Source organism: Hyperolius riggenbachi, chromosome 8, assembly GCF_040937935.1.
Source record: "Hyperolius riggenbachi isolate aHypRig1 chromosome 8, aHypRig1.pri, whole genome shotgun sequence".
Taxonomy (NCBI): domain Eukaryota; kingdom Metazoa; phylum Chordata; class Amphibia; order Anura; family Hyperoliidae; genus Hyperolius; species Hyperolius riggenbachi.
The window spans coordinates 84,821,220-84,834,539 of record NC_090653.1 but is presented as its reverse complement, the minus strand read 5'-3'; the positions used below and the strand labels follow the sequence as shown (position 1 = coordinate 84,834,539).

At 44.5% G+C, this 13,320-nt stretch overlaps 1 protein-coding gene across 4 annotated transcripts in view; it reads left to right on the top strand.

Annotated features, from left to right (window-relative positions):
• Positions 1 to 2,661: 2,661 nt before the first annotated feature.
• LOC137528998 (cytochrome P450 2F2-like) overlaps positions 2,662 to 13,320 on the top strand; it is a 50,906-nt gene continuing 40,247 nt past the window's right edge. For 3 of the 4 annotated variants that reach the window (XM_068250853.1, XM_068250854.1, XM_068250851.1), the window contains exon 1: positions 2,662 to 2,873. In XM_068250853.1, coding sequence (XP_068106954.1) covers positions 2,709 to 2,873 — 165 coding nt within the window. In that variant the 5' untranslated portion in view covers positions 2,662 to 2,708. The remainder of the gene's footprint in view (positions 2,874 to 13,320) is intronic. The other variant, XM_068250855.1, reaches the window with a different exon arrangement.

The following is a 13,320-nucleotide window of genomic DNA, read 5'->3' as shown; positions in this document are numbered from 1 at the left end:
CTACTTCATTTTATCCATTTTAAAGAAATATTGTTTTTACCCTGTTGGCGCCTCTGTACTACTATTGCAGTTGTTTCCACCCCTGGTGGAGGGGAATTCTTCCTTTTTCCCGATCTACAGAGAGCGACTTCTTAATCCTGAGTGAGGACAGGTCTAATCTCCTCACTTGCCTTAATAGTGGTTACCTGGACAGTAACCCTTGTTTGTGAGTATAACCTACCTATACTTACCTTCCATACCCAATTTACAGTACCTACTACACTATACTGGGCTCTCGACGTCTTTCCTTATATTTTGACATAACCTTCCTACTTTGACTCCTCTTCTCCAGACCTGTCCTTCTCCTCCTCCCCCCTCCTCTGTGCTACCGCAGGTGTTGATGACAAATCTGGTTCTGTTTCTGCTTCCCACAGCTCCTTCTCCTCTTTCTGTTCATGCTCCTCTACAGCTTGATCCATCACTCTACACACGGCACGCTCCAGGAAGAAAGTGTATGGGATCAGGTCACTGATGGTGCCTTCGCGGCGACCAGGTTTGTCACCTCCTCAAATGGACACATGAGCCTGCAAGCATTACACATGAGTGTCCAGTGCCTCTGAAAGAAAATCCCCAGCTTTCCAGAGCCTGCCCTGACACCGTAGCTGTACAGATACTCGTTGACGGCTTTCTCCTGTTGTAGCAGGTGGTCAAACATGAGGAGCATTGAATTCCAGGGAGTCGGGCTATCGCAAATCAAGCACCTCACCGGCAAGTTCTTTTTCTGCTGAATATCGGAGAAGCACGCCATGTCTGTGTAGGAACGCCTGAAATGTGCATACACCTTCCTGGATTGCTTCAGGACCTCCTCTAAGACTGGTAACTTACACACAAATCATTGGATTATAAAATTCAGCACATGTGCCATGCAGGGCACATGTGTCAACCTGCCCAAATTCAAAGCCGACAAGAGATTGCTTCCGTTATCACACACCACGTTGCTGATCTCCAGTTGGTTCGAAGTCAGCCACTGATCCACCTGTTTTTTTCAGAGCGGCCAGGAGTGCTGGTCTGGTATGACTCTCGGCTTTGAGGCATGTCCAAGATGGCGTGACACAGTCGTACCTGGCATGCGGAACAGGCCCTGGGGAGCTGGGGGGTGTGCAGTTGGAGAGGAGAGCGCAGCAGTAGAGTAGCACTCAGCTGAGGAGGAGGATGACAGAGAAGAGGATGTAGGAGGAGGTGTAGGAGGAGAGGGAGAGGAGGTGGCAGCAGACCTGCCTGCAAGCTGGGGAAGTGTCACCACCAAGTCCGCTGCACAGCCGCGTACTCCATGCTTGCCAGCGGTCACCAGATTTACCCAATATGCCGTATAAGTAATATACCTACCCTAACCGTGCTTTGCAGACCAGGCATCCATGGTCAGATGGACCCTTGACCCAACGCTTTGTGCCAGAGATGACACCACTTGCCTTTCAACATCACGGTACAGTTTGGGTATCGCCTTTTTGGAAAAATAATTGCGGCCTGGTATCTTCCACTGCGTGTCCCAATCGCCACAAATTTCCAGAAGGCCTCAGAGTCCACCAGCTTGTATGGTAACAGCTGGCAGGCTAACAGTTCCGCCAAGCCAGCTGTCAAAAAATTAGGCTTATACACAAGTATATAAAGTATTTGCACTTCTGCAGTTGTCTCACCGTTTAATCTCTTAAATATTTGTATTTCCTTTTATTGTTGCCTAATGCATAGTATAGGCATTGTCTAAGAAATGTTTATTTCTACTGCATCTGATCTACCAGTGCACTGGAGATCATGCTGAACCTTACTGTGATTCATATTTTGTACTGGATCATTACTAACAATGGCCCTGTCCTGGAGAACAGAAAAGCATGTATTCATTTAGATCAGCTGATAAATTTGTAAGGTTCTGATTTGATATCATGATGTCTTGTTTTTATGCAAAATCATGTCCAGCAAATCAGATCGTTACAAATCTATCAGCTGATCGAACTGATCACCTGCTTCTCCATGAGTTCTCCTAGGCAGCACCATCCATAATCATTACTAGTGTATTTATTTGAGTGTATTACTGTGAGCAGTGCTTTCTTCATATTAGATCATAGCCATGAGAGTATATCTTTCATACAAAGATGCCGATTTATTATACAGTGTTGGTGTGTCTTTAGTTTACAGACTTTTGTGGAAGAAAAATGTTTGTAAGTAAAAGTCAGCCAGTGCATCCTCAGATCATTTTAGTACTTTGGCGTGTTGGCAGTTTTAAACAGAACTACTTTAAACTGCAGTATAGTAAAGCAACCACAAGATGTCACTGTCTGTAGATTGATGTGAAGAGCACTATGGTATTGGGATTTTTTATATTCACCCTGTGTCCCCCTCTGTTCTAAGTAAGGCGCAATTTCCTGATGGTGGTGTATGATTTATCTCTGCATGTTTTTCTTTAGTAAAGAGCTCTAACTTGTTTTACTGGGTGCCAATCTGCGTGTACAGACCAGTCTGCTCCTTCAGGGCAAGCCTTATAATTGCTTTAGTTATCAGGAAAAAACATGACTGATTTAATTTTTTTTATCTTTATTACACTTTTCCTTTTATGTACAAAAACATTCACATAAAAATGATGCTCTTAGGGCATATTTGCAACTCTGCCCAGTCCTACCCACACTAATAGAAAGCCAGTGAGCATCACACTTTATTTCCACTCTAAGCTCACAGAGATGATAGCTGTGCTGATCATACTCGTCTCCTGCTGCTGTTTCATCTTCTCAACATGGTACACAATGTACAAGAATCGGAATCTACCACCAGGTCCAACCCCACTTCCACTGATCGGAAACTTACTGAACATAGAAAGAGGAGCGCTGGTGAATTCTCTCATGACGGTAAGATGTGCATGAAATGTCTTAAAAATGCAGTATTAAAGTTGGATCTACTCTGCTTTATTATCATGCACAGTATATCTTGCTGGGTTAAACATATTGTTTAAGATCTACATTTGCAGATCACACTCACTGGCTTCTATCCCAGTTACTTATGTCTGTTGAACTCTTAAAAATGAGCAATGACCTATTGAAGTTTTCTCCTTACTTCTTGCTTTTTTTCCTCAATTAGTACAGAATGTTAATGACCTCCTATCAGATATTAAGAAGAGAAAATATAGTTCAGTTGTGGTTTAAGAATTTTCGTAAAGAGATTATGAAGAAAATTGCTACGAGTGTACCAGGCATTAGAGGCCTGCGCGGGTCCACTTTTTCATACCCGCACCCGACCCACACCTGCGACCCGCTACCCGCACCCGACCCGCGACCCGGTTTCTGGTGAATTTGATACCCGCAACCCGACCCGCACCCGCAGAACCGCTACCCGCACCCGACCCACGACCCACGACCCGCAGGCCCGCTACCCGACCCGCGACCCGCTTTTTTACATTTTCTTCTAAAGTGGACATTTAAAGTAACATTTAAAGTAAAGTAAGCAAAAGACACAGTCAGAATTAACATGTTGGCTTTCACTACCCGCGACCCGCACCCGTACCCGCAGACCGCTACCCGCAACCCTACCCGCACCCGCAACTCGCTACCCGCACCTGACCCGCACCCGCAGCCTAAATCAATTCGGGTACCCGAACCCGACCCGCATTTCGGGTTACTCGCGGGTACCCGTGGGTACCCGACCCGCTGCAGGCCTCTACCAGGCATTGCTATTATAATGGCACAATGGAGGAAAGTGACACTGTGTAGCATGCTCTTTAATGTGGGCTGTTGAAAGGGGATACTATAAACTGGAGGCACTATAATTGTGGTGTCACTGAATATATAAGAGGGTCACTATATGGAGGGAGGGCACTGTAATTTGGAGGAATCATGATGATGAACACTGTATACGGGGCATTATACACTTTAGGCATTTAAACAAGGTCACTATAAGTGGGCCTTTACACTTCACCACTACACCTGAGATGGGTAAAAATGACTTCAACTTACCCAAGGCTTCTTCCAGACCCCTGTAGTCATTGTGGACCCTTGGTGTCCTACAGGTCCCCGCTTTTGTAGCACTGTCAGCCCAATTAAAGTTAGCAAAGACTTGCAAATGCACTGGACAGTGCATACAATGTAGCCCAGGACTTTACAGCAGAACAACAGTGAGGAGTGGACACCAAGGGTCCTTAAGGACTATGGAGGGCTGGGGGAAGCCACAGGTAAGTAAAAGAAGAGTCAACTTTTTCCTTCATCTTAGAGCAATGGACCAAAAATGAGGTCAAGAGTAATTTATTAACTCTTGTCTGAGTTAATTACTTTTAGCCCAATTGCTGACTTACTGTTTACACCACTTATCCTCCTTGTGATTTAGCTTTTTATTTCCACTGGTGCCTCATGCTTACAAAGTTCAGTTTTGGTGGTAAGTTTGGTACTTCCCTACTTCCTGCCTTTGAATTTAAGTGCTGATTCTTAGGGTCATATCTGGATATTCAGAGTGCAGTTTTCCTCCACCCACTTGGTGTGTGGTTGCCTCTCAAATGACCTGTGTTTGTTAGTACTCAACCCTTTACCTAATTTGGTGTTTAAATTACTACACTACCGGTTCACAATTTGTTTATTCTCTTTCCTAGAGATACTCTGGCCCCCTGCTACATATGGAGGCACTGTATGTGCAGTTGGACACGCTTTAGGCCAAAAACCCACTAGGAGCAATTTTCTTTATGATTTGAAAAGCTCTTGCTAATGTAATGTTATGGGTGTGATCCCACTTGAGCGATGTGATTTTATAAAAATCCCCCATAGCATTGCATTAGCAAGAGCTTTTTCAAAACACTAGTGATTAGAAATCGCTCCTAGTGGGTTTCTCGCATTTCAGAGGGCATGTTAAACAAGCAATATGTAAATAAGCACTTTCAGTGGAAAACCACTATAACAAGAGCCAGGCCAGGATTTACCTCAGAGGAGCCTATAGGCACAGATGTCCTGGCACCGACTTCGCACTCTAGGAGTCTGCAAACCCTTCTGAACCGCACCACAAGAGTCCTGGCTGGCCCAGCTGTCACTTCTCCCTTATTGTCCTTGCCTGTCATAGGTAACTACAGGTGCCCTTTAGTATTAGGTAGTCAGGCATACCCTCAGCTTTAAGTAGCTAGAGTTGCCCCCAAGTATTAAGTAGCTAAAGAAGCCTCAATATTAAGTAGCTAGAGGTGCCCCCGACTGAAGGGAGATCACGTCGGTTGAATGCAGAGAGCAGGTTGAGCAATCTCTCATGTACTATCTCATTAGGACTCTGCATAGGGAAGGAGGGAGGGAGGCACTTGGGGAAGGGAGTGGGCCACCTTTCCATCACCAGGTGCCTGTAGGCATGTGCCTACAGTGCCTTATGGTAAATTCGGCCCTGATAAGAGCTTTAATGGGAGCACCAAAAAGTATACATGTGGAATATGTTATGTACTAGAGGGCACTGTGTAATTCTATGTACCCTTGTTTGTTTCTTACTCTGTATAGCGCCACAAATGATGGTGACGCCATACAGATAATTAAAAAAAATACTAATAATTATAATAAAGTACAATTATCATTTAAGGAACATTTTCCTATGTAAGAAGTCTAGATGCCAGGGTTAAAGGGACCCTGTACAAACTTGAAATAAATGTGTGCAGACAATACAATCCTACTTAGTACTGGCCCTTGTTTCCTTTTTACTTTTTTAATTGCAAGGGTTAATAAACCAGTGCTTTATCTCTGCAGTTCCTGAAAACTAATTATAGATCATAAAACCCATGGGAAATGAGCAAATGTTATGATAACAGTAGAGTGAAAAAAAACCTCAATAGGTAGTTATTTCTCTGTTGAGAGCTAAATAAACAGCAGTCATGCTAGTGTGATGTTCAAGCTTCAAACCTCAATTTTTCAACCCTTGTAACCAACATATAAATACTGTATGTGGCTTGAGGAAAGCTGTATTTCATTTTACTTCTACAAATGCACTCAAGACAAGAATGTTATTGAGTTACAAAGTTTTTAGCATTCAGTACAAAAGGGATCGATAAATTAAAGTGTTATACAGGTGCAACCATCTTCCTCATACATCAAAGAAGAACATCAAAATACCTACTGCATTATACAATAGTTTCACAGAAATTCCACCACTATTAATCTAGATGCTAAAGTGTTTATGTTGATTCAACTGGTTGATGTTGATTCAAACCGAGGACCCAGTGTTGCAAGGCGAGAGCCTAACTAACCACTAACGAGAGACTAACCACTATGCTACCGTGCTGCTGTTTAAATAGATACAGTCAGAATCAGAATCACTTTTATACACCAAGTACAACACATGTCGTACGCTGAAATATTTGTGGTTCACAAGGCATAACAAAAAATGAGCAGGAGCCATGTCACCGACACAGCCTCCTGGGCAGGGATGCTCGGGTAGTGCTTTTTATTACCCGCCCGGATCCGGGGATACCCAGATATCCGGATCCGGCTATCCGGATCCGACCTTGCGGATATCCGGATCCGATCCGGATATCCGACCAAATTACCCGCGGGTACCCGACCTATTCGGGTATCCGGATAGAAAACCCGGAAGTGCCCTTTAAATAGCTTTAAAATAGTTTTTAGGGTAAATGATGCATGTAGCATCATGTTTTTTTAAAGGGAAATACTAATTAATTATTTGGTGGACATAAAATGAAAAAAATAAATAAATAAATAAATAAAGCTGTCAATTAACATCAGGACTAGGTTCCAGACAGCGGTCGTGCAGCCCACATTGTGTCCAAAGTCCAATCGCACAACTGGGACATGACAGTTTTCAACCCAGACACCTCCAAAAAAATGACACCGCAATTGTGTTTTGGGTTGAATATAGGTGGCGGTATCAGCAGCAGTGGCCTGTGGCAAAGTGGCGGCCAGATTGGGGAGGTAAAGATTCCCCTGCGGCCTGAATGGGATGCTGCGGCTTTTCTCCCTGTGGTGGTTGGGGGTTGAGTGGTGCGGCTGGTGGTAGCGGCAGAAGGATGTGGTGGGTCCTGCATTCCACGGCCACTGTCTGCAATGCTGATCCTCCGTGCCAAACCCACCGACACATCCTCCTCCTCAGAGTCAGAGCTGACATCCCTATCCTGTGGATGGTAGTCACGGTCCTTCATCCCATAATCAACATCATAACCCCCCCTCCTTAAAACCCAGAACATCCTCCTCAAACTCCTTGTGCTAACAGCCCTGAGTTCAATCGCGCCGCCTGGAGCGAAAAGCTCGCTGACTGAGTGTAGGCTGCCCGCTGGGGTCGATACTGACACGGCAGACCTTCTGAGGGTGGCTGTAATGTTGCTCCCTGTCCTCTTGCCCTTGCTGCCCCTCCCCCAGCTGCCGGTGCCAGCAGACATAGTACAACTTATACGTGATGATGTCACCAGATGATATGGGGTACTTTTACTTTAATAAAATCGGGGTTGGACATTACATCAAATCAGCACAGAGTGACAGACCGCAGAGTAGAGAACAGACAGTGCACACTGTGTTATGGTGGCGGCCTGGCGGGTACAGACGGTGCGTTCCTGCACTCGATTTCCCGCTCAATTCCCATGGACTCGATTTTTTTTCGACATGTCCGATTTGCGTTTCGATGGATCGTTAGGTCAATTTGGCATACTTTACATGCGAATCCAAATGCAAATCGGACATGTCGGAAATAATCGAGTCGACGGGAATCGAGCGGGAAATCGAGTGCGGGAACGCACCGTGTGTACCCGCCAGGCCGCCGCCATAACAACTAACTGCAGTACTAACTACAATACAATAACACAGTAATCCTCCTATTTCTTATACTGTCCTGCTGGCCTACACAGACACAGACACAGACAGGACCTAACTGAGTGAATGAAAGCAAACAATTACAAGCTAGCTAGCTAAAAAAAAAACAATAGAACAATAGTGTGGTGAAGATGTTTAGCACTCAAAGCTTTAGGTTTATCACTGTATACAGCACTTGCTAAGCCAGCAGTGGAGCAAGTCTGTCAGTGACCAGCCAGCCACACAAGCAAGGACGATCTGTCTCATCATGCCAGCCCTCCTTACTATACAGGGGGGCTGGCCAGGGTTACCTTCTGTGATTGGGTGCCAGGAATTAGGCTGGTAGGCCTCTGATTGGCTCAATGAGGTCAGGTGGGGCTGGCCAGGGTTCCCCTCTATGATTGGTTGCTAGGGCTTCTGCTGGGAGCCCTCTGATTGGCTGAATGACATCATCTCCTTACTAGTTACACCATCCAGATCCGGATATCTGGACGGATAGAATCCGGATAGTGCTATCCGGATAGTGGCCCAGGTATCCGGATCCGGATCCAACCCGGATAGCGGAAAAATGGTCGGATACCCGGGTTTATCCGGGTACCCAGATCCGGATGAGCATCCCTGCTCCTGGGCGCCATCTTGGTCTTATAGTCCAGCAACTACAAATATTTAAATGCAGACTTAGGTGCAGAATAACACAAAACCATAACCATCTGTAAAACTTCCAGACCCCATTTTCATTTCTACAAAAAGTCCAGTGTACACCACTCCGCCCTGCCCTTATCCACCTTCCAATATAGCAACACTTACAGAAGTTATGGCTGGGCACATTTCATTGATCAAAGTTATTTCTATCCAATGGAGTACACCTTTTATGAGGCATTAAATACAAAGCCTACATTAACCAGGGTTCTTGATTATATTGCAGCAGGGGGTGTGAGTACCATCTGGTCTAAATATTAACACGTTCCTGTGAGTGTGGATAAGTTTGTGGTATGGCAGCACACTATTAATAGTCATTATCCACTCTTGTGGCCAGTGCTGGGTCCTTGTCTACTATTGGCCAGTTGGAATAGATTACCTTCCTAATACGATCATCCAATACAGCAACCTCTATGCAAGCAAACAAGGAGGTGGGTGCTCAGGTATTGAAGATAAGATTAGGAAGACTCAGTGAACAAGAGACCAAACTTTTTTGAACAGTGACTACACTAAGGAAGACGTCATAGTAGCTAAAGGCTTCAGATCATATCGTGAACCATACGAATACAAAGAAGACACAAAATTTGTTGAGAACAGGGTTGAGACGCACTTAGAACATGTAATGAAATTATAATATACAGTTCTGGCATGAACTACTAGAGAATGCAATTCAGTGTCTGAACGTGTCTAGGTAAAAGATTAGGTGACAGAGGATCACTACTCCACAGTAACCACAAAAATTAAAGTAATAAAAATAAAGGTGCAGGAAAAGATAAAATCTAGAAAGTTGAAAAAGTTTTTTTCGAGATAAAGTAGACTTTGATAAAGGCAAAATGTTCAGCTGGTGTTCCTCACCGTTAATCAAACCAGTGAGAATCCGAAAGGACATTGAAACTGGACCACTGATTTGAGTTCAGAACTCAAACCTAAACAGTCAAAGCAGATTCAAATATCTAATAAAAAACAGAGGAAGTTTACAAAAAAGAGGATAATAATAACCAAAATAGAGACGCTTCCACACTAGGGCCATCATGTGCAGGTGCAACAGCCTCTTTTTATAGCAAGGATAAGAAGAAGAGGGAGACGTAGAAAGAAAATTAAAAGCAGTTGACGGCAGCGTGACCAAGCGTCCATAGTGACATAAAACGGCCGTTGCTGGTCTCATCAAGTGCTCACCACTTACCTCCACTCTGACATCGGTACAACATTCTACCACAAGCTGGGATTAGTCATGCCATCTTAGACGATTCGATGTAAGCTGTACCCAGGGCCGGATTTGTACTCTTTACCGCCCAAGGCCACTGCCACCAGCCGCCCCCTTCAGTATAGGTAGCGAGATGACCCGTCCCCCTTACCTCTAGTATAGGTAGCCAGATGACCCCTCCCCCTTCCCTGTAGTATAGGTAGCCTGATGACCCTCCCCCCAGTATAGGTAATCAGATGACCCCTCCCCATTTCCCTCCAGTATAGGTAACCAGATCAATCCCTTAATCCCTTCTTTTCCAACCACCCTTTTAAGTATAGGTAGCCAGCTCGCCTTCGCACCGCAGCAGCCATTAGTGCCACTCATTTCTCTGCTCATCTCCAGTGCAGAAGCTTCCTCTTCCTTTCCGTCTCCAATGCTGCCCAAGTTTATAGCCACCGGCCACAATGCAAACGTGCACAGAGAGCAAGGTGGTTGCTGCACAGGCGGCTAGCAGCAGAGTACCGCGGTCAGGCGCTCGCCTGCTTGCAAATGCTGCACTAGTTTAGCCTGCTACTTTGGTGCCTTTGCTCCAGTGGTGCCCTAGGCCATGGCCTAGTGGCCTTGGCCTAAATCCGGCCCTGGCTGTACCCTTTCAATAAACACTGAGAGTGACAAACTGAAAGTGCCCACTTCTCACTATGAGTTTGAACTTGTTGACACTTCTTTCATACCCACAACGGAACGCATATTTGGGGAGCAACTGAAAAAAGGATGACTACTGATGTGGTGAAATCTTTCTAATTTTCATGATGACTTTACAATTTGCTACAATTTCAAAGGAGTGCTGCAAAACTCCTTTCTATCTGCTGGTTACATAAGATGTGTATGTGGTTATTATTAAGTGGATTAAACCCCTAAAGCCCTAACGTTTTCTCCTAGGTAATATTTTCACTTCCTGTCAATAAAATGCCCTATATAAACCAACAGAAAGCAGACAAAACTCACAAATAATTTTGATAGTACTTTTTCAATTACTTTTTGGTACTTTTTCAATTGCAAAGTGCTAAAAAGTCATTTTAAAGAGAAGATGAAAAAGTATGTAGTAGGAGAATTCAGGGGAAAAAGTTAATTGAATATGGGCCAAAGTGTCAAAATTAACAATGCAATGTATGTATTAAAATGCATAGCCTGTTCCTGGCAATTTTTTTTCATTATTTTCCAACCTGACATCTATTATATCAACCCTGTCTAATGAGCATAAGAAAACCAAGTTTTGCAAAATACAAAGTCTGTCCAAACTGTTAGGAAAGTTCACATTTTTGTATAAATGTGTGTCTTACTAAAATATATTATATTTCCATCAAATTACGAGTTCTGAAATTGCACATCACAATACACACTAATTTCACAGTGGTTTGATATTCCACATTAGGATTTCTATCGCAATTGCAAATAATTTTGCAACAAAATTACTATTTAGTTAATTGCAAACTCATTACTAGCATAGGTTTAGACATTGCAAGTCCAATGCTCCAATGGCTAGAAAAGTTTTGTTAAGAATCCAGCTCAAATCACACAAAGTCCAGTGGATACACATAACACCTTCAAAAACACAGATGGTGTCCGTGATGGTGGTTCAATTTAATTATTGCATTTATAAAGTGCCAAGATATTACGCAGCGCTGAATTTATTGATGTATACAAGGGTGAGCACCAGAGCCAGAATAAGCCAATCTCGTCAACATAGACAATGAGCACATCCAACATGCAATTCATTTCTAGATGCAAATAATAAACCTCCTCATGTGGATGCACTCACCTAAGCAAAAGCATATGTGAAACCAGCGATCTCAGTTTCTTAGGAGTGGTTATGTTTATCTGCTGGTTTCATGTGAGTCCTCATGGCATCCCCCTCTACCTCCTGATGAGAATCATAATTTTGCTATTAAAAAAATATCAAAAAGTAGATGACATTACTGTCAAAATTATTCTCAGTATTTTCTTTATTGCTGGCGGCTTCAAAGGTATTTTATTGACAAGTAGAATTTTCTGTTCACGAACGGCGAACGTGAACTTCCGAAAACTGTACGCGAACAGGCGAATCTGGCGAACCACCATAGACTTCAATGGGCAGGCGAATTTTAAAACCTACAAAGACTGTTTCTGGCCACAAAAGTGATGCAAAAAGTTGTTTTAATAAAGTGAACCGAGCACCTTTTTTTCACTCAGGACATTTCTATAGCACATGAAAAGTGTATGCTGACTATCTATTTCATTATTAAAATAAACTTTAATTTTACCTTGTATTTTACATTCAAAGTTGTTAAATTGGCCTGTTTGAGCAGGCCTGCCGACCGTCCCCATCCGCAGAGAGTTCAGGAACCTCTAATTGTTTTATTGAGCTAATTACCAAGAGGTAAACACCTTTCATCAGCAAAGGGGGTGAATAATTAGGAGTGTGTCTTCAAAGCCAGGGTGTGTGTCAATGTGTCAAGATAGCATCTCTGACTTCTGTAAATAAGGAATGTGAGAAGGGGAGGGGGGAACATGGCAGCTTCTATGTCAGGAGGGATTCCAGTGAAAGAGAATATGGTCAGTTCCCTTTAAGGGGTCTAACACCTGGACAGGGGCATGCCGGAGGGGGATCCATGCCAAAAGTCTCACCAAAAATTATGGAGTTGACTCAAAGTCTAGTTTTAATCCCCAAAGGGCAGGAATCACATTATGCACAGCTTGTGATACTCCACAGTGGGCTGTGGAGTATCACAAACAGAGAAATGCAATAGTACTATCAAAATACAGTGAAATAATAATGCACTGGAGTGGTACTGTGCGTGTAACTTAATTAGGCAACAGCAGTAGCGTGCACACAGCTCTGGGTGTCAGTGGGCTGTGGAGTGTCACACGCAAAAAAAACAGAGACCGATGTGCTAGCCCTTAACCAGCTGAGCGGTCTGGATGAGCTCAGCTCGTCCAGTACCGCCGGAGCCTGCCGCTCAGGCCCTGCTGGGCTGATTTGGCTCAAATAAAAAGCAGCACACGCAGCCGGCACTTTGCCAGCCGCGTGTGCTGCCTGATAGCCGCTGCAGTGCGGCGATCCGCCGCATGCAGCGGCGAAAGAGGGTCCCCCCAGCCGCCTGAGCCCAGCGTAGCCGGAACAAAAAGTTCCGGACAGCGCTAAGGGCTGGATCGGAGGCGGCTGACGTCAGGACGTCGGCTGACGTCCATGACTCCGCTCGTCGCCATGGCGACGAGGTAAGCGAAACATGGAAGGCCGCTCATTGCGGCCTTCCGTGTTATTTCTGGCCGCCGGAGGCGATCAGAAGATCGCCTTCGGAGCGCCCTCTAGTGGGCTTTCATGCAGCCAACTTTCAGTTGGCTGCATGAAATAGTTTTTTTTTTATTAAAAAAAAACCCTCCCGCAGCCTCCCTGGCGATCTTAATAGAACGCCAGGGTGGTTAATAGGGTTGTTTTAAGTACTTTTTACAGCAAGTAAGGAACAAGAACACAGGCCTACCTAACACTTTCCCTTCCTATCTGCAGCAAGTCTGTCCCTACTCTCACTAACACTCAGCAGCCAGCAGAGAATTGATCCAATATGGTCACCGTTACTGCTTTTTGATGGGGGGGGGGGGGGGGCAGGAAGGGGTTCTAGCTGATTGGCT